The 21,373-nt window shown below is 36.9% G+C and overlaps 1 protein-coding gene and 1 long non-coding RNA gene across 2 annotated transcripts; both read right to left on the bottom strand.

The window, feature by feature from the left end:
• Positions 1-310: 310 nt before the first annotated feature.
• LOC126375276 (serine/threonine-protein phosphatase 5) lies at positions 311-20,415 on the bottom strand. The gene is made up of 10 exons (XM_050022208.1): positions 20,184-20,415; positions 19,802-20,043; positions 18,795-18,942; positions 13,264-13,385; positions 11,798-12,068; positions 10,393-10,487; positions 9,113-9,248; positions 8,169-8,388; positions 6,358-6,439; positions 311-5,778 (listed from the first exon to the last, which is right to left on the bottom strand). Exons 1-10 carry the CDS (start codon positions 20,275-20,277, stop codon positions 5,716-5,718), a joined length of 1,473 nt encoding a protein of 490 aa, XP_049878165.1. The 5' UTR covers positions 20,278-20,415; the 3' UTR covers positions 311-5,715.
• LOC126375355 (uncharacterized) lies at positions 14,544-16,049 on the bottom strand. Its single transcript, XR_007567560.1, has 2 exons — positions 15,520-16,049; positions 14,544-15,196 (listed from the first exon to the last, which is right to left on the bottom strand). It is a non-coding gene; the product is annotated as an uncharacterized LOC126375355 (long non-coding RNA).
• Positions 20,416-21,373: the final 958 nt, after the last annotated feature.

Here is a 21,373-nt window from a genome sequence, read left to right as displayed (position 1 = left end):
AAAAAGGAATATTGCATTTGTTTGCATCGCGCACTTACTTTTATATGCGCAAATGTCAAATTGCAATATTGCTTTTTTTAGATGAATTGCATCGATGTGGCTTTTTCTGGTCACCTAACTCCTAAACTCCTTGCGTACCTTTAGCAAATTGGGTCGTGTACCTATATGATTTTTTTTTTTGATCATTGACTGGCTTCTATTTCGAGATTAGCATTTTATAGTTCTCTTAGATCCAGTGAAATACCCATTTTGATTATATTATTTCTTAGAATTAACCACATGTGGTTACAGCACAATAAAACCAAACAAGTACAAATTTAACAATTTTATTAATTAAAATCAACACCAAACCTATCTACATCTGATATGATCGGCAACGCAATCCACAGAATTCGTGTCAAATCTTTTGCGATCCTTTTCATAATAAATATACCGACAAAGTATGTGAATTGCGGGACATAAAAGTACTTTTAACATAATTCATTTATTACCTAGTTTTAAATACAAAACTTATGCTTTTTGAGCATTGGTTAATTCGCTTTGATGCTCGCTAGACGATTTACATAGGTAGATATTAAAAAAAATATCGTAATTGCCAGTAATAAACCTGTAATTCTTAGGGAGAAGCGAAGAAAAGAAAAGAACGTACAGACAGGGCGTTAGTGACACCCTAAGAAAAAAAAATTGGAATGGCTACTTGATTGCACTAAAAATGATGGTAGTTTTATTTGTCGAAAATGTTTAATTTTAAAAATTTGAAAATCGAACTACGCGACCTGTCGCTAGACTACGTACATACATTCATGATTATTAAAGAGTTTGTCATTTTTCCTTTTTTTATATTCAATTTGGATTCCATGCAGCTTAATATGAAACACTAAAATTGACATGAATTTTCCGACAGGTAATCCCACTTGATATCAACTCACAACCATATTCTTAACCACCCCAAAGTTTTCGTTACGGTGTCACTAACACCCTGTATGGGTAGACATTAAAAAATGTCATAATTGCCAGCAATAATTACCTAATATATCCTTAGGGGAATCGAAGAAGTAAACGTTACATATCTTATAGCGACACAAATTCATATAATATTAATTATTTAAGGAATGATTGACGTTAGCCAAAAGGCAGCTTTTGGGACACGCAAAGAAGCTTTGGCGTGTTGTTTCAAATGTGAATACTTACTTAAAATCCGTGACAGCCCTGTTTAGAGAAATGTCACTTACATCTCGTAATATCAAAGTCTCGAACTTTGGCTCGAGCTCGAAACCACTGAATTCGATTGTTTTAAGTTTACGCGGTTATTATCATAATTAAAGCACATTATAACGGGTTCTTACCGCGTTTAAATGGGGATATGAGTAGCGGGTCATCCCGTGATCATGGCACTTACAACAGTGTCGAAATATCGGGAGTCTCATATCCCCATTTAAACGCGGTAAGAACCCGTTATTATGTGCTTTAATAACTGAATTCGACTTTATGAGTTTGAATTCATGTTTAGATCATACATAATTTACATCACGTGGCTACTAGGATTCGTGCTCATTTAATGGCAATAGGCTCGCTCCCTATTACATGGGACTTTAACATAGCTGGCGAGGAATAGGTGCATGTACGGTCACGAGCATTAATATGCATACACTTTGGTACCATGTCACATTAACTTTTTTGACAAATTAAACTGTAAGTCTCACTAAATGTCAAATATGTTAGTGCGACAGAGTCCTAAAGTGGGTACATTATATTGCTCATGACTGTACTATGCCCCTACACTGTTGGAGATACAGGCGTGATACCATGGTATGTAATACTTGTTAAAATTGTATAACAAAATCACACCCCGGACACTTCATATAAACAACCTCGTTTTACACATACACCACACATTGACGTTATCGTACACGCGCATCTGTGTGTGTGACGTCTGACGCCATACGATTCAAGTCTAAACTATGTTTGACGGGGGGTGAGGTAAACCTAGCTCAGCCGCTGGTACATAGTATTATTCCTTATTCCATGACAAAATATCGAATAGCATACCTATCTTTTACAGTTAATGTTACTTAACCGAAGTATAAGTTATAACTAAACATGTATTAAGTAAGGCAGTGTTATTTTCATTTACTATCTATCTACTATATAGCTATCAGCCTATCACCAATAAAAAAATCAAAAGGGTAAGCGCAGACAAGTGCATGGATAACTTTCTCAGATAAAATGTAATATTGTACGACAACGAAAAATTGCTCGCGTCACCGGCTCGAAGTCGAGTCGACGTCGAAGCGCCTTAAGGTGATATTTGGTAAGGAGAAAAGCGCTTTATGATAATATTAATCAAGAATAATAAAGTGAAAGAGTGAGTGAAGTGAGTGAGTAATAATAAAGTGAGTCTGAGTTTGTGAGTGAGTGATCTGTGAGTGATTTTCCTTCATTGAATAATAAATATTCAATGTTTTCAGAAAGTGCTCGATTTCGTTGCTCTTGGGTCTGCGCTGACCGTTACTTACTAAGTTATGTAATCGTGAATTTGAATAAAATAGACTAAAGGCAAATATTGCGACATAAATTAATTTGGCAATATGAGGCATGTTTTCTATCACGTAATGTCGTATGAAATCACGTTTTCTTAGCGAGCATCAAAACAAACGACGTACGTGCAGGAGTATTACTCTGTCGTGGTAAAAACGTTACCAGTACCAAGGTACACGCGTTAGCAGTACCATGGTACAGGCGTTACAAGTACCACGGCTTGCGTATCACTGACTATAGTGAATCTTAAATAACCATAAAGCTAAATCCCACAAAACTTGGTCGTTATAATTCGTTATAATTATTGCATTAGTTAAATTATGCTATTTCTCAGCTATCATAAAATGCATGGTCGCCACAAGTGGTAACTAAAATAAAAAGGCGTTCATAAATGCAATATCCTACGTCTTTTCATAAGAATTGTTCGGTTAAATGTATCAAATATATACAGTATTTTTTTTAATTTAATTTATTATTAATAAAATAACTACGACATCATACGGTGATGTGACAGTGGGAAAAATATAAATTTGTTCTAGAACAAAAAAATAAAACAAAAATATAATTCATAGGCGCAATGGCAACATAATCGAATATATTTTGGCTTGACACAATGTTGGTATGGATTTGTATTCTGCGCCAAAAAAACTGCACATACAATAGTGTAACATTAAGAAGTTACTTTAGATTATTACGAGTTGATTTCCGAGTAAAATGGAAGCTTACATATTACTATTATAATATATACTTAAGTAAAATTGACTAATTATCTAAGGCTATAAGTATGTAAGTAATAAAAATACCCTTTTTAATATTATACATGTTAAAATCCCAGTTTGTTTGGCGCGAAATATAATCATAAAGTAACCTAAAATTATCCGTAGTATAGCGTTGAAGGCCCTTGGAGATGTAATATTGACATGAGCACTAGTGGCAATATTACTATAGCTTAAAATATGTATAATTTACATGAATCTATGCAGTCGCACATTCATTGCTTTAGCCTACACGTAGGTACATTCGAGGAAAGAAGGCCACAGATCGGTGAGGGTTCCGCATGAAAGGACTCGTTTCCTCAAAGATACAGTTTTGCATTTCTATAATATTGTCATAAGACATGTCCATTATGTATGTACTTATGTATCACAAGATACTTACTTGTTTCACGTCAACATCCTCTTCGAAATTGCGATCTATTTACGAAATATTCCAGTTAAAATCACGCGTCACACATTCATAGTCTAATAATGCCCAATTTATATTTTTTACACGACTCTTGTGGATAAAAAATGACTCGAATGGGGGCCTTTGGCGGCTCAATAACCCTGACACCACGGTTGATGAGGTTGGTAATCCACCTCACAACGCACATGACAAAAGAAGAGAATGACTCAAATCATTAGCACATTCACCTATTCTACTCACGCGAGTCAACTTGACACTTCGATGGAATACAATCGCTTTTGTAAGTACTGAGGGGCAAAATGGCCACATCGAAACAATTCATCTAAGAAAGCAATATTGCTATTTGACATTTGTTTGCATTGCGCACTTAATTTTATATGCGCAAATGTCAAATTGCAATATTGCTTTTATAGATGAATTGCTTAGATGTGGCCTTTTTAGACCCTCAGTTATTTAATTCTAATGTTCCAAATTCAATTTTAAAATGTAATTAAACTCGTTTTTTGCTGGAGGAAAAATCGAAACTGATTCGATATTTTTGACGAGAAGTATATATATTCACTTTTTTGTGTATGCGTGATAAAATGATCCTTCACTTTAATGACCGAAGAGCGATGAACGGAAATAAACATGGAAGCAGTCTCTTCATACTCGCTACAGTTTATTATTGACGCTAAAACACTCGAAACAAAACACAATCACAGTAGCAAAATAATATGAAAAAAACACGCAAATGTTATTCATTTTAAGTCGCTATTTCTCTGTGCTTAGCCACTTACGCCGTTTCGTAATTAAGTTGACATACCGCTAAGTGACAAAAAACGCGCCGATTTATACCTTTATACCACAGCAATAAGGAAGGGGCAAGTCACTGGGACTGTAACATACAACCTGACAGAGAGCAGTAACTGTCTGTATTCAGAGGCGGAGGACAGGAGTCCTTTGAAATAGACTAGTCTGGGCGCCATCCCACTCGCGTCGGACAGAGTACTGCGGAAGGCAGGAGGGAGAAACCACTGCCCTATTTTTCCCTAAAAAGTAGTATTGAGACCGACAAGAGTATGGCTCTTAAGTAGTTAATTAATTAGTGATGAGCACAGCAATAAATGCTGCATTAGCTAATAACCACCAATCCGCACTGGGCCCGCGTGGTGGTTTAACGCCCGATCTCCCTATCCATCCATAGGGAAGGCCCGTGCCCCTTCAGTGGGGACATTAATGGGCTGATGATGATGATGACAGCAATAAATCCCGAGTATGAACAGTGACGGCCCTAGCAAAATATTTAGGTGGTGCGACCCTTCATAGTGGCACCCCTCAGCCCCATAAAATACAAAATTTTTCGATTAGTTTCATATCATCCTTGGCCTTATACGTCTGTTTGAAACGATTTATGACGTCATTGCCTCGAAGAAATGCACTTTCGATACGTTTACGGCCACCGAAATTTACCTATTTAAATCTTTTAAAAATGTTGTTTATCACAAGCCGGTATGAGTTTTATGTGGCAGCAATCTGACCCGAGGAAGTAGGGTGACCCAATTGATTTTGCCAGATTAACCCCCCCCCCCCCATTTCAGCGCCCAGTGTGGCACACTTCGCACCACCCTAGGGCCCCCACTGGGTATGACTGCCCCCACTGGGTATGACTGCCCCCACTGGGTATGACTGCCCCCACTGGGTATGACTGCCCCCACTGGGTATGACTGCCCCCACTGGGTATGACTGCCCCCACTGGGCATGACTGCCCCCACTGGGTATGACTGCCCCCACTGGGTATGGTTTTGAGGTCCCGCCACCCGCGGTACGGTTTTCGTAGAGTCATTTTTGAGCCACAATAATGCTTTTGTTTACTTCCGTTCATCGCCGAGGAGCGAATTTTGACGAAGCGACGCGCCTGGACCGTCTCTTTAGTTTTAACAGTTGTTTATGTGTTATTGTGAAACATGCAGAGTTCCACCACGAGAGAGTAAGGGAAACTGGAGTGTTACATCATTGGCAGAGCATGCTCAGGAATGAATTTGCGTACGCCATTGGCTTCACGTCCGGATGAGGCTGGAAAAAAAAAGATTATTTTCAAAAAAAAAAACAAGATTTTTTTTTAACATTTCAAAAAAAGAATAAGGATATACAAAGAAAGAACTAATTAGAATAGAATTGCTTTTACAAAGAAATGTTGCAAACATACATTATATAAAAATCACGCCCGTAATCCCTAATGCGGTGGGCAGAGCTACAAATAATCAAAGACACTGTTGAAATGAGGTCCTAAGATGGATATGATGAACTTTATGGTGACAAGCAGGGCTAAAGTGCGCGACGTGATAAAATTTTCATTGTCACTGTCATTTTTCACATTTTAACTGTCATTTTGTCGATTGCGGTGTTAATATGTGAACCCAAATAAGTCATGTCGTTCTGTCAAAATACGAACAAAATCACGTGGCACGCATATTAGAGAAAAAAAACATCTCGATTTAAAAAAAAATTGAATTTATCGATAATTTTATCACGTTGCGCTTGTCACTCCTGAAGGTCTCGTTAAAGTTTTTAACAGTAGCAGACGACTTACTTTCAAATAAAAATAAATAATTAAATAGAAAAAATATCAGATAATTGTATTAACAAACTTACCACAGCCTCGTAGGTAGTAAAATTGGGTTTAAGGTCCTTGCCGTTCATGGTGATGAAAGCACCGAGGTTGCCCATCGTATCACTGTAACAATACCGTCTCATCACTATCATGGTACTTCACTTGGCATAACCCGTGCGCTTAGAGAATTGATATGAAAATGGCGGCGGGTACTTATGGTATAGTTTGCAAAACAACTTGTTAAAAATCAATTTATTATTTTTTATATTACTTTTCATTGTTTTTTTTTTATGACCAATACACTCAACAAAAACAAAACAAATAACAGAAAAACTCAACAAGAAAAATCAACGAAAACCTAGTGGCAACGAAAGACAGAGAAACTTAGAAGCGCGTCTAGGAAACGTGGAAATCGATCGTGGAATGCGAACCCTGACAGTTGTTTTCAAACAGAATACAATATTTCGTTTCTTTTTTTTTGCCGCGCGTACTTCACTGTGTGAGTATAGACAGCGATAGAGTGTGAGTGAGAAAGCATGCGACCAGACGCCATTTTCAAATCAATTCTTTAAACGCGCGTGTTATAACAGTGTCGCATAGTCATGAATCTACATAAAAAGTGAGTATTATAATTACGTTTTTTTCTAGTGGCCGTATATTGAAATAGGTCGCAATTAGTTTACCAACACCAAGGAGTTTGAAATCGCAAAACATATAAATTATATTTTTTGTGATGCAAGACCTTCATTCTTGCCAAATTTCATGATATGTTTACGGGAAGTACCTCATAGGCTTTTGTTCCCCGACAAGAGGCTAAAAATGTTTATAATATCCTTGGATTGGATTGATTTAGAAGCTTGATTTTTATACAGCTTCAAAAGACGACAGACATAAGTCATCATCTCCCTAGCATTGTCCCGTTTTTTACCTAACCTAAAGATTTGACAGGACCGATTCTTTACAGAAGCGACTGCCTGTCTGACCTTCCAACCCGCGAAGGGAAAACCAACCCAATACAGGTTAGGTCTTACCTCCGAAAATGCATTTCTCGGGAATGTGGGTTTCCTCACGATGTTTTCCTTCACCGTTGAGCACGTGGTAATAATTTATGATCCAAAAATGAATTCGAAAACAAATTCGACAATCATTGGTTTAGGCCTGTGCTGGGATTCGGAACCTGCGACCTTAAAGTGATAGGCAAGCGTTCTACCAACTGGGCTACCACGGCTAAGGCAAACATAAGTATTAGATGTAATTTCGATACCTCCACGCGTTCCCGAGAAAATAGTCCATGAGATAGAGGCGTACGGATTACTTATTTACTATTTTTTAATTCAAATTCAAAAATATCTTTATTCAGTAGGTATAATAGTTACACTTTGAATCGTCAATTTTTACATAACGAACGTCTCATCCGCCTAAAACTACTGCAGCTTCTCACAACCTGTATAGCCGGGGAAAAGAAGCTGCAAGAAAAACCTCGGCACAGGGCCCTAGACGTTCTTTAAAAAAATAGAAATAAACATAAAATATTGATATACAATTGAGTAATTTAGCTGCCTAATATCAGTTCTCAGACAGTTAATCCCATGCATTCATATCTTCTAAATAATTTAAGTGACCAAACTCTACTTAAAATAATATTTAATATGGTGACATGGCAGCTACTCCCATGCTTGGGCACCATTTGGACCGAAGTTGGGCAGTATCATTCTTTTATTTTTTAAAAGTGACCAAACTCTACTTGAAATAATATTTGGTATGATGACATGGCAGCTACTTCAATTCTTGGGCAGCATTTGGACCGAAGTTGAGCAGTATTCTTTTTGAAAAGTGACCAAATTCTACTTACCAGTAGTTAGGCGCAGAGAAGACGGTGATACACTTCCCATCATGGGCGATTTCGTACCCCTGATTCTTGACCTCGTGGCTGCGGATGACGTAGTCCAGCCCGTTGCGTTGTAGGAACGTGTTGGTCACGTCGGGGCCGAATTGACAACCCACTCCACGCTTGGAGGGGGCGCGACCCAGCATAGGCTGAGGGTCCGACCATAGCAGCTCACACATTATACCTGAAATTATAAGATAAAGTAATTATGACCCCGATTCCTGCAGACACTTCCTAAGTTATACCCGCCATTTTCTTATCCGCCGAAAAAAAGGACGGATGATTGACAACTGATAATTTTAAAACGAATGAATAACCCGGGCGAATACAATAGGCATCTCGCTGATATGCAACCTGTTTGACGTGAGCTGTCAATTTAATTCTGTCGGATTAACGGTCAATATAAAATTGTAGGAGGGTGTTTTAAATTTCTGTCTAAAATTGATGTGTTCCATAAATTTCATGCCTGTCGATTACCCGTTCCTTTTTTTTGCCTTTTTTGTGTATGGTCACGAGCATCAATATGCATACATTTTGGTACCATGGCACATGATGTTTTTTGACAAATTGCACTGTAAGTCTCACTAAATGTCAAATATATCGTAATATGAACTTTCGTAGCGCGAACTATACAGGGTTTTACCGTAACGAAAACTTTGAGAGATAATTCGAACGAAATGAAAATAATCATGAACTCTCCGCTCCCAACCAGCGGCAGAGATAGGTTTACCTCACTCCCGTCGGTCTTACTTTAGTCTTCAATCGTATGGGCCTCAGACATCACACACACAGATGTGCGTTTACAATAACATCAATGTGTAGTGTCTGTGTAAAACGAGGTGTTTTGTATGAATTGTCTGATGTGTGCACTGACTCTATGACTACCAGCTAACTCCGAGATGACTTACCATCTTCAGGTGGCTGTTTATTCCTATCCACCTTCCGGATATCGTCGAGAGTGACGTCATCCTTCGAGAACAATCCACCGTGCATCACCAGCACCCTATTGTTGATGCAGTGAGCTAGCGGCAGCCAATTGTACACCTAGGGTAAGAATAGATAGTGAAAATAATGCATAAAACTTCCTTTTATAACGTACTTAGATAAATAGTTCGCTCCCCATTTGACCGGCCAAATAGTTAATGCTATTTGCAGCTAATCTACAGGGTGTTAGTGACATCGTAACGAATACTCAGAGGGATGATTCAGACCATGATTCTGAGTTAATATCAAGTGGAATTTTCTGTCCCATACAAGTACATACAGTAGCCATACAAGTAGGTATGGGTGTTAGTGACACTGTAACAAATACTGAAGGGGATGATTCAGACCATGATTCTGAGTCGAAATCAAGTGGAATTTCCTGTCGGAGAAGTCATGAAAATTTTAGAGCTTATTTAAATTATTTTCCGTTCCATACTTTTGCGACGGAAAATTCCACTTGATATCAACTCAGAATCATGGCCTGAATCATCCATCAAAGTTTTCGTTACGATGTCACTAACACCCTGTATATATAAGTCACGAGAAAAAAATGCCGTCCGCTTCACCACCAACCATGACGGCGATCGCCTAATAACTATCATCTCCTTACCATTATCCCGTTTCTCACAGGGTCCGATTACTTAACCTGAAGATTTGACAGGTCCGGTTTTTTACAGAAGCGACTGTCTGTCTGACCTTCCAACACGCGAAGGGAAAACCAGCGCAATACTGGTTACGTCACATACCTCCGAAACGCATTTCTCGGGTATGTCATTACCCTTCGCCGCTGTGCACGAGATAATCATTTATGATCCAAATATACGTAGTGGGTAGCTCTCACTGGGACGGGCTAACCTATAAAATGCTACTTAGGTTCTATGACGATCTTGTGACGTAGCGTGTAGGCGCCGTTACTTCAAAAGCGCACCCCTGATGCCGGGCAGCAGCGGTATCAGTACTGGTTGGAGGCCGAGGAAATGGATTCTGGTAGGGCTCTAGCTAGAACATCACCGATCGAGAAATTGGTCGGTGTACTGCGGGACGGAAGGCGATTGGGGCAACCACCAACAAGAGCGCAGCTCTTAAATAAAGAGAGAGAGAGAGAGAGAGATCCAAACATGATTAAAAAGTAAAATATAAAGTAGTATGATGAAAGACTCAAATCTTTATGTTGCGTAAGTGTGATTTATGCATATGTGCATACCTCAGTGAAGAGATCGGCCATTTGGTTGTTGTACTTGGATGTGACCTCCCCTCGGAACCCATACATACGGTTCATGTCCAGAGTCTCGTGGTTTCCTGTTGACAAGTTAAGAGAGATTGTTAATACATAAAATAACGCCCGTAATCCCTAATCGGGTAGGCAGAGGCACAAATAATTTTAAAGAACGTGTAGGGCCCTGTGCCGAGGCTTTTCTTGCAGCTTCTTTTCCCCGGCTATACAGGTTGTGAGAAGCTGCAGTAGTTTTAGGCGGATGAGACGTTCGTTATGTAAAAATTGACGATTCAAAGTGTACTTATTATGTTACCTACTGAATAAAGATATTTTTGGATTTGAATCAAAGACAACCTGCAGCAAAGTCTGATGAACACCATAAAGTTATGGTGATTAGGGATCAGCCTATCGCTCATAACAATTGTCCATCATGTTAAAGAGGACATAATCCCTTTGTCGGATTCTACGACAAGCTCGGGAAGACAAGCAGCTGAATGTGTTCAATGTTTTTTTTCGCTACCAGAACATCATAGAAGCTTTGTCTGTGATCCAGCAAAATACCAATTATCTAAACGGGAACGGGACAGTTGCTTTCTTCATTGAATAATCTAAATAATTAATACGAAGTGGTGTTTTGTGGTTAATGATCTCATTAAATGAGTCGGACGACATTCGCGAGTGTTATTATATCGGAGTATTCAATAAACAAAGTGTATCTGCCTATTTTCGCTTCGTGGCAGGAAGCCGCTTCATAACTCGAAAGTTTATGCGGACTTTTGAGTTAATTCGTTTGGGGTTCGAAGTACGAGTCTACTCCGAGGGTGGGGGCTTAGGTTTCATCATCATCACCTTTCATCATTTGATTAATCATCAAGAAAAAAAAATACGTAAGACATGGCTGTATGGGCATAGTTCCCTTTGCCTTACCCTTCGGGGAAAACCAAAACAAAAAAAAATATCTATAATCCACACATGAATTTGGAAATTTTGTGGGATATTTGCGTAAACTTGAGTCGTGGTAGCCCAGTTGGTAGAACGCTTGCCTCTCACTTTGAGATCACAGGTTCGAATCCACCACAGGCTTAAACCAATTATTGTCGAATTTATTTTCGAATTCATATTTGGATCATAAATGATTATCACGTGCTCAGCGGTGAAGAAAAAGATCGTGAGGAAACCCACATTCCCGAGAAATGTATTTTCGGAGGTATGTAACCTAACCTAGCCTGTATTGGACAAGTTTTCCCCTTTGCAGGTTGGAAGGTCAGACAGGCAGTGGCTTCTGTAAAAATCCGGACCTGTCGAAACTTCAGGTTAGGTAAGCGGACCCTGTGAAAAATGGGATAATACTTAATACTAGGGGGATGATGATATGATTCTATAATGTACTAACCTCTGGACATGAAGAAGTGGTTGGGATACAACAATTTGAAACTAAATAATGTGAAAATACATTCCACACTAAAAGACCCTCGGTCAACGAAGTCTCCATTGAAGAGGTACGGGTTTTCCTCCGAAGGCAGTCCGTTTAGTTGGAATATGTTCATCAGGTCATAAAATTGGCCATGGATATCTCCACAGACTGTGAATTTATTTTCATCTCCTACTTTGATGTCTACCAGAGACGGCTGCTTCTGCAGGTAGGCTTTCACGTCAATTAGGATCTGCAATTGAGATAGAATTATGTATAATACACGTTGTGAAGCGAAAACTTCTCAGCAAACACTTACAACCTAATATTCTAATCCCTTAAATAGATTTCATGTGGATGAAATTCAACCTGTAAGTATATGAACTTAAAGAGTTCAATTTTCTAATCAAAACCATCCTCATTTTATAAAAAGAAGCTTATTGCAAAATGAAATGTGAATACTTTCATTCCAGTCATTTGCAGTGTAAGCCGATATTATATCAGTCATTTCTTCATTATTTATCACTAGATAGTCACTTTTTTCTGTCCCTATATCCCTATGTACGCTTAAATCTTTAAAACTACGCAACGGATTTCGATGCGGTTTTTTTTAATAGATAGAGTGATTCAAGAGGAAGGTTTATATGTATAATAACATCCATTAAATTGTGGAGAAATACTGAAAACTATAACTGAACTGAATACTGAATAGTGAAATACTGTTATTTTTGAGGTTTTTAATGTGATGTCGTAAATAATTTAATTTTTTTCCTGAGAATTGCACCCGAGCGAAGCCGGGGCGGGTCGCTAGTTGTATATATATACTTTTCTTTTTGTATATATATATACATAATGGTGCTGATTCCAGTATAATAGTGCTGTCATTTTCTTATCCATCAAAAAGGAAAGGGACGCATGATTGACAATACAGTAATTAGCACCAGAGTATGTATTTAGATGTTACCCGTGATGCCGGGCAGCAGCGGTATCAGTACTGGTTTGAGGCCGAGGAAATGGATTCGGGTAGGGCTCTAGCTAGAACATCACCGATTGAGAAATTGGTACTGCGGAACGGAAGGCGATTGGAGCAACCACCGTTCTACACGCCCTATCTATGGAGTATTGAAGGCGATTACTCCACCGACAAGAGCGCAGCTCTTAAATAAAGAGAGAGAGAGAAAATGTAAATTCTTTTCCCCGGCTATACAGGTTGTGAGAAGCTGCAGTAGTTTAGGCGGATGAGACGTTCGTTATGTAAAAATTGACGGTTCAAAGTGTAACTATGTTACCTACTGAATACAGATATTTTTGAATTTGAATTTGTACCTCGCAAGCAGCCTACATTGTCTAATAGTTAGAGCATTGGGCTCAAGAACTGGAGGTTGATTGAAAGGAGGCCTGTGCCCAGCAGTGGGACGTATATAGGCTGTTTATGTCAAGTTATGTACCTTGTAAGCATATTTCTTATGAAGCTTCTTCTGTTGCTTGTAATATTCCATAAGTTCAGTCACAAATTTGATGGTCACCTTCCCGTCTTCAAGCGCTGGACCCTCATACTCATCTTCAATGGCTATAACAATGACATGGAATCATTATACACCCACACAAATGATTAAGAACTATTGCAACCACACTACAAAGGCGCAATAAGTAATTTTTCTTCTGTCAATTATGTTATATGGGTGCTTTCACAAAAAACGGGCCATTTTTGGATGTAATTTGTCTTAATTATATTTTATTTGTTATTGGATTCCCTGTTAGTGTACATGATAGGCGATCAATTCATTGTGTCTAATCTAAAAGGGCCAGCCACTTTATGTCTTATTTTAGGAGATTTTTAGAGTTTTGCAAATTTAGGCATCTAGGGACTGATAGGTATAGTTAGGGACTGATGAACAATAGTGATATTGTAATTAATTAAGTTGTGTATGTAGTATTATATTTATTTCTTACGAATATTTGTAAAATCACAATATTGCTTTGCTTGTTTTTTATAATTATCAGTCATTTAATTATGAATTTCTTCAAATCAAATTCATACACTCAACACGTTAGGCTTATACGTTAATCACTTAATTATTTTAGTTCTATGAGTATTAAGACAATCTTATAACTTATAATAAATAATAAATAAATAAATAAAATCATTTTATTTCAGGCATGTAACCCATATTTACATTAGAAATTAAATTAAAATTACAATTCAAAAATTAAAATTCCAAAATCAACAAAATACAATGGTAAAATTAAATTAAGTTAAAACTAAATCAAATTAGAAAAATACTCAAATAAATACAATACAATACAATAATTTTATTTCAGACCATGTGTCCATAATTATAAGTAACAAAAATAATGAATATTTAATACTTCTTTCCTATAGTAATTTGCCATATTAGGTAAGGGAAGATTCTTTAAAACAAATTCTTATGCAGCCTTTGACTGAATGCTACTCACTTATCATAATCCCTTGTTAAGTAGTTATTGATGTAGAAAATAACATTTTAAAAGTAAAGAAACAAATACTATCGTCTTCATAAAATCTCTGAACCATCTGGACAACTCTGTTTCTCTTATCTTTCAAGTTCTTTTTTAGGAATACGGGGTCGAAACTTTTTATGTGTTAAAGAGCTGGAACTGTATCGCCAAAGTTTATATTTTTCAACATTTGGGCCCGACAAAAGCTGTTTGAAATTTGACTTCTCTTGATGAGTTTTAGCTTTTGAAATATTTTCCGTAATTTGTGCTTCCAACACTTCGCGAAACAACGCCTTTTTCACAATTTCTCTTCTTTGATTAGGATCTTCTGCTAGTTATTCAATTTTACTTTTAGGTGTGAGCATATTCTTCGATTTCTTATTTTTTTTCTTCAGTCTACTATATTTCTTCAGTTGAGTGTTAAGCTTCTCTTTTAAATTAGCAATTATTTGTCATTTTTTCTGCAAAAGTTTATTTCTTTTCTTCTGTTGAATTAGGCTTCTTCTTTTAGCTTCAACTTGTCTAAGGTCGTCATTTACATTTTCATTGTAGATCAGCAGTTCTGGAGCTACAGGTTCTCTGATAAATTCATCGTCAGATGAAGGTGGGGTATTTTCAACAACAAAATTATCACTTTTTGAAGTTTTAGGTTCTTTCTATAATCAGATGAGTACTTCTTCCACTTCTTTTTTATTTTCCTATGTGCACGTGAGGTCATATCCTGGACAAACTTTCGTTGACCCTTCTCCTTCTTTTTTAAATACTTTAGTCTTTCTTTCTCTTTGTGCTGTGCTAATAAAACTGGATCACTTTTAATTTTCTCTAAACGAGCTTTTGCAGCAGCTGATTTTTTTAATGGCTATTTCTTTGGATAATTTTGGTTTCTTTTAAGGCGGCATATTGCTATAAAATAGATAACAACAATTTATTAAATTTCACCAATAATTGTGAATATTATATAAGGATTAAACAATATATTTCGTTGTAGTACTGTTATTATAATAATAAACGTCAGTCCCTAACCACTCGCATCAGTCCCTAGCACCTTCAAAAGCTAGGGCCTGATGGGCTAGGGACTGACGATTCGGACTAAAATTAAACATAAAATTCTGTTGCAAACAATACTATGAAGTCTAATATGATTTACCGAACGAAACCGATATGTTATTTGTAAATATTGATTAATTTATAATAATTTCATATTAATTAACAATAAAATTACTTACCTAGGGACTGACCAAGTGACTGGATCCAACACGTGATGAGCCACGAACTGCCGGGTTTGCACTGATTTAAAAAATGTCCACCGCAAAGCGAGTGTTGTCTGCGGATAACTTCATGTAATACTTTAAAATTCACTAGTATTATTCAACGTTCATTAAAATTATGTCGCGAAATTTTAAAATTCGTAAGTGGCTAGGGCCTGACAAATAAAGTTGAGGACACTAAACTCATTTGAGGAAAAATAATTTTTGTTTATTTAAATTACAAAATATTGACATAATTAGCTTCGAGTACTTATACATTTTAAAAAGTAATAATTAAAATAAGTATAAACTTAATAATCTTGTTAAATATGGATACCTAAGCACAAAATTTCGTAGGTCGGACATGCCTAGGGACTGACATTTGGGGTCCATATAACCGATTTTAAAATATAATATAATATCACTTGTAACATAATTTGAGAGATAAATAAAACACATTGTGAACTGTTATTTAACAATTTTGGTAGTAAATAATTATTAATAATTTCAAGTGAAATGTGCTGCGGAAATAGAGTTGCCCTATTTTTGTGAAAGCACCCATATCGATTTTCGTCCAAAGTTTTTATTTTATAATTACTTAAATAATCCTACATTCCTCTATCAATCCACACGTGTGAGGTGGAGTACTCATCAACCCTAGTGTCAGGGTTACTATTGAGCCGCCAAAGGCCCCTTACATGACTCATGTAACGACTACTTACTTACATCAGTAAGTAGTAACCGGGACCAACGGCTTAACGTGCCTTCCGAAGCACATCATCTTACTTTCGGACAATCTGGTGATCAGCCAGTAATTTCCTAATCAAACTAGGGACCACAAAGTATTTTTTGTGATATGTCCCCACCGGGAGTCGAACCCGGGACCTCCGAATCGTGAGCCCAACGCTCAACCACTGGACCACGGAGGTCGTTATCGGTGGTAGTTGATCCTACATTAAAAGTGTCAAACCGAAGCCAGAACAGTTTGTCCGAGACAGGAGACCTGTCGATGTAGGATTATTTAAGTATTTACAAATAATACAAAATCAAATAATAAATCATTATGTCTTATTACGAACACACAACTGTTTACGTTACGATCAGCTTCAGATGTAGTATTGGTACGGTCAAACGTCGTACTCGTTGTTACTTAATTCGTAAATTAAATTCGAAAATAAGTCGAAACGTAAAATGAGATTATTTTTTATCATATTAGACTGACTTTAGACTGATTAGCACTTTATAGTTTATCTTGGATCTTTGACTGGACCCAACAAAAAACAGAGATGAGCTTGGAGCAAGATTGCTTTACCTCCCCCCCACTTCAGACTCCCTCTTTATTATTTTTAAACATTTCATATTACTCTTCAACAGCTTACGGCAATAAGCCGGTGTGCAGGCTGTCTGTCTCGGTTGCACGTTCGCGGTAAGGCAGCAAAGCAAGAATGTCATTTTTATATGGAGTGCCCGGTCTGTGGTTATAACTAATCTGGATTCAACATAAAGATTGTTTATGTGACGTAACTATCCATTGAATGCTGATAAATGACAATATAAATTGTAATCAAATTGATATCTAGTCATTTATTTACATATTATTACTTATTAGCACATAAAGACATAATTTAATTCAGATAAGTTGGAACACTAGTGACAGCATGTGGCCAAAACACCTATATTAAGCTCCATGGTCCAGTGGTTGAGCGTTGGGATCACGATCCGGAGGTCCCGGTTTCGAATCCCGGTGGGGACATATCACAAAAATCACTTTGTGATCCCCAGTTTGGTTAGGTAGGACATTAAAAGCAGGACAAAAAAAAACATAATAATAGCCCTAACACCAGGGCCGATGTGGTTGGTTACACAAACAACCCACACAATATACATACATTCTTGGTCCGTTTGCACATGTCTTTGCCTGAACAGGCCACAAAGGCAGAAACACATGCTTGAACTATATCTTTTTATATAACAAAACAACGTTATCTGTAGCCTCTACGCTACGTAGTTTAGATTAATACTGCTTTGAATAATCAATTAGGTTTGATTCCTGACAATAATTGTTATCTTTAAGATAACAAATGAAAGCAACCATGACGAATGAGAGTACATTCCCATATACCTACAGGTTTTCTTACCTTTTCACACATTGGGTTGAAAATTAGCACATGGATAAGGCACTCTCCATATATGGACATATGATGTAAGTACATATCGGAATAATTAAGGTTATAAATGTTTTCTTTTGTAAATTGTATTGTATAATTATTTTTACACAAGTAAACATTCTGACGTACTGTGAACACTAACCGAGACAAACCTTTGTGGGTTTACCGTTGCCTGTATTCCATTTTCTGTATTAGTTTTTGCCTATCAGTAATAAAAATCCCAACTTCACACTTAATAGGCCACCTACAAGTGTACATTGATAAGAGTTTTGATTTTTTTTCACCTCTGCCACATCCAAATTTATTTAAATCAGGCAACATGGCCTATACAAATACAGTAACACAACATAACCGCATCACGCCTATATTCCACAAAGGAGTAGGCAGATGTGTATAGTATATTCATATACACATACTGCTTGCTAAGTAAGCAGCACACATACATACATAAACTTACGCCTATTTCCCACCGGAGTATGGAATTCCATTTGCTTCGATCCTGACACACTTCTCTTGCTTCCTCCACATTCATCAATCGTTTCATACACGCACGCTGGTTCAGAGTAGATCGTACTGAACCTTTTCTAAGGACATCTCTAATTTGGTCAATTTACTTCCTTCTAGGTCTTCTTCTGCCAGCCTTAGCACCAACCGGCGCTTTATAAACTTCTTTCATAATCCTATTATCGTTCTATCATTTTAAGCAAGTATAGAGTAGAGTAGTAGTAGTAAGTAGTAACACTATCGCCTGGACCAGATTCGTAGATAACAAAAAAGAATGGAGAGAAATGGGGGAGGCCTTTGCCCGAAGGCACGCAGATTTGTTACTGTAGATCGTAGATTAAGGAAAAACTTTAAAATGTAACTTCTATATCTGAAAAAAGGCTATAAATAAATAAATACCCCTGTGGCCGCCTGTTGTGCTTTTCTGTATATGTTGTCGTTATCTCTGTATTTTGTGTCCATTGTGCTCAATAAAGAATTTTATCTATCTATCTATCTATAAGGAGTAGTAGTAGAAAATTTGTGGTAGAAAATGGATATATAGTGTCTTGATTTTTGATTTGATTTATAAATGTTACTTACTCATAGCATCCAGGTTGATAGAGTCGGCAATGTTAACTTCCTTCTTGTCAACTGAGATGGCTTTCTCAAATGCAATTTTTTTCACAATCTTGTTGCATTCAGTATACTTCATCTTCGCATCTTGATCATTTGGCCTAACTTTGGTTACCTGTAACATGAACAATTATAATTAAAACACATAATACCGGGTTCTTACTGCATTTAAATCAGGGCATAAGAGATTCCCTTCAACACTGTTGCAAGTGCCAAGATCACGAGTGACTGATGAAATTGGAGTAAAGTAGGTACCTACTATGTGTTTTAATTACTATAATAACCATGTAAACCTCAAACAATGTATGATCACTTATGTTTGAATTAGTAGTAGTAGCATTTTATATGTTATTACCTTGATCTAAACATTTATAAAATACTGAATGATTCCTTTCAATAAAGACATTTGAATATTTTTTTCTATGCATGCTATTTTTTAACAACTCCCATAACACTCTTTGATCAAATCAACCTAAATAATTATCATCTTAGGAATAATTCTAGATAATGTTAACTAAGTAATTTAAGTAATTACATTGTCTATAACATAACGGATATACCTAATATTATGTTAAAATATGTTGGTAAATGTTACTATGTTTTACAATTTACTTTTGATATTGGTATTAAAATATCAAATAAAAAATATTACATATATTTAGGTATTTTTTCAAGAAAATACCATAGATAAGTAATTTCTAAGTTTATTTTTATGTTGAACTAGGTATGTTTACTCAAAATATGCCACTGGTTAACACATCTGTACAGAGTGGACTGTAGCTAATCAAATATAGAGCAAAGAATAGGTTTTAACGCTTTATACAAGTAAATGCTTATGCAATATGAACTTTTATTCCGAAATTGTCCTTATGACATCAGATATTTAAAGGAAAATCAAATAGTAGCTAGATACAATCAATCTTTAAATACTGTCTGAAGACTGTAAAGTAATAAATCATAGTCAAAATACTTACATATTCAAAATCCTTAAGAGCTAGTTTGTACTTTCCTAAAGACATATGAGCGGCCGCTCTTCTGTAATAGGCCTTTGTGTATGCCTTGTCCAGCTCAATGGCCTTAGAGGCGTCAGTGAGGGCATAGCCGAAGTTCTCCAGTCGAAGATTCGATATGCTCCTATTCCCGAAGTACACCGCGCTCTTCGGATTTTTCTCAATCGCCTTTGTGTACAACTCGATAGCACCATTGTAATTTTGCTCTGAAATTTTGAGGTTATGTCAAACATTTTTTCTATTCTTGTCACGGTCGATATTACAGACTATTTAAAATTGTATTTCACAATAACGAATACATTAGGTATATTCGTAACTACTGAAAAAATATGAAAGCTAAACTCACTTTTGAAGAGCTCATTCGCTTCACTTTTCAGTTTTTCCGCAGCCTCTAAATCCTCCGGGGAAATAGGACCGGTAATTTCCTCATTACTAGCCATCGTGATACGTTGCAGTTACCGTAAAATTAAAACGTTATAAATTGAAATAAGAGAATAATCATAAGAAATGTGATTTTCTCGCATTCATTTACATGCTATCCGCAATTCATGAAAAATGAATGAATGACGAATTTTGTGAATGAATGGTGACAGTTCACTGTCGGTAATGTTGCCAATATTATAAAACTGTGATTGATATTCTAATTTCTACTATTAAATACTAGTTACGATGAGTAATAATCAGTAATAATATATTCGTGGTGCTTGGTCTTTGCATTCGTGCTTTTGGTTTGATTTTATTAGGTTATTTAACTAAGATGTCTATTAGGTTAAGCCATGGAATAAAGTATAATAATAGAACGGATGTGTTTGCCTCACTTCCCCGCCACAGAGTACTTTGTTCTTCACTGAGTAAGTCTTTCTACTTTAGTCAGCGGTCTCTTCGCTGTTCTTGGTCGCGCTGACCCTAAACGGCAAGAGATTTTGTACCTATGCTTTCTGGCCTAGCCATAGAATAAGGAATAACACTATGTATAGAACGGCAACTTTCCGCTTCCCACCAGCGTCTGAGCTAAGTCTACCTCACCTCCTTTCGAACATAGTTTAGACTTGAATCGTGAAGGCAGCAGACGACGCAGACCTCACACGAACAGCTGCGCGTGTTAATAATGTCAATGTGTAGTGTCTGTTTAAAACGAGGTTGTTTGATCTCGTTTGTATGCAGTATGAAGTATCCAGGGTAGGCTGTAGCCTAAAAAAATAACGACCGAAGAGGTTTGAATTATCGAGATCTATCTACCTACTTCTAGTTAGTTCTCCTTGGTAGCGAAACGAACAATTCCCACTTGGTATCCCGATGACAACCCGACGAAGATAGAGAGAGAAAGAGAGAGAGAAGGTAGCTATTTTGATCGAAGGTGGAGCCATTAAGGTACTCACACCCACACAGACATTTAGTACTTTTGTATGTAAGCAGGATGCCGTGGCCGTGGATATGATAACCATGGTTGCCCAGTTGATAGAACGATTGCCTTGAGGCCGCAGGTTCGAATCCAGCATAGGCCTAAACCAATGATTGTCGAATTTGTTTTCGAAT

This window comes from Pectinophora gossypiella, chromosome 18 (genome assembly GCF_024362695.1).
Source record: "Pectinophora gossypiella chromosome 18, ilPecGoss1.1, whole genome shotgun sequence".
In the NCBI taxonomy this organism is placed as follows: Eukaryota; Metazoa; Arthropoda; class Insecta; order Lepidoptera; family Gelechiidae; genus Pectinophora; species Pectinophora gossypiella.
The sequence above is the reverse complement of the archived record's forward strand: the minus strand, read 5'-3'. Positions and strand labels throughout refer to the sequence as shown.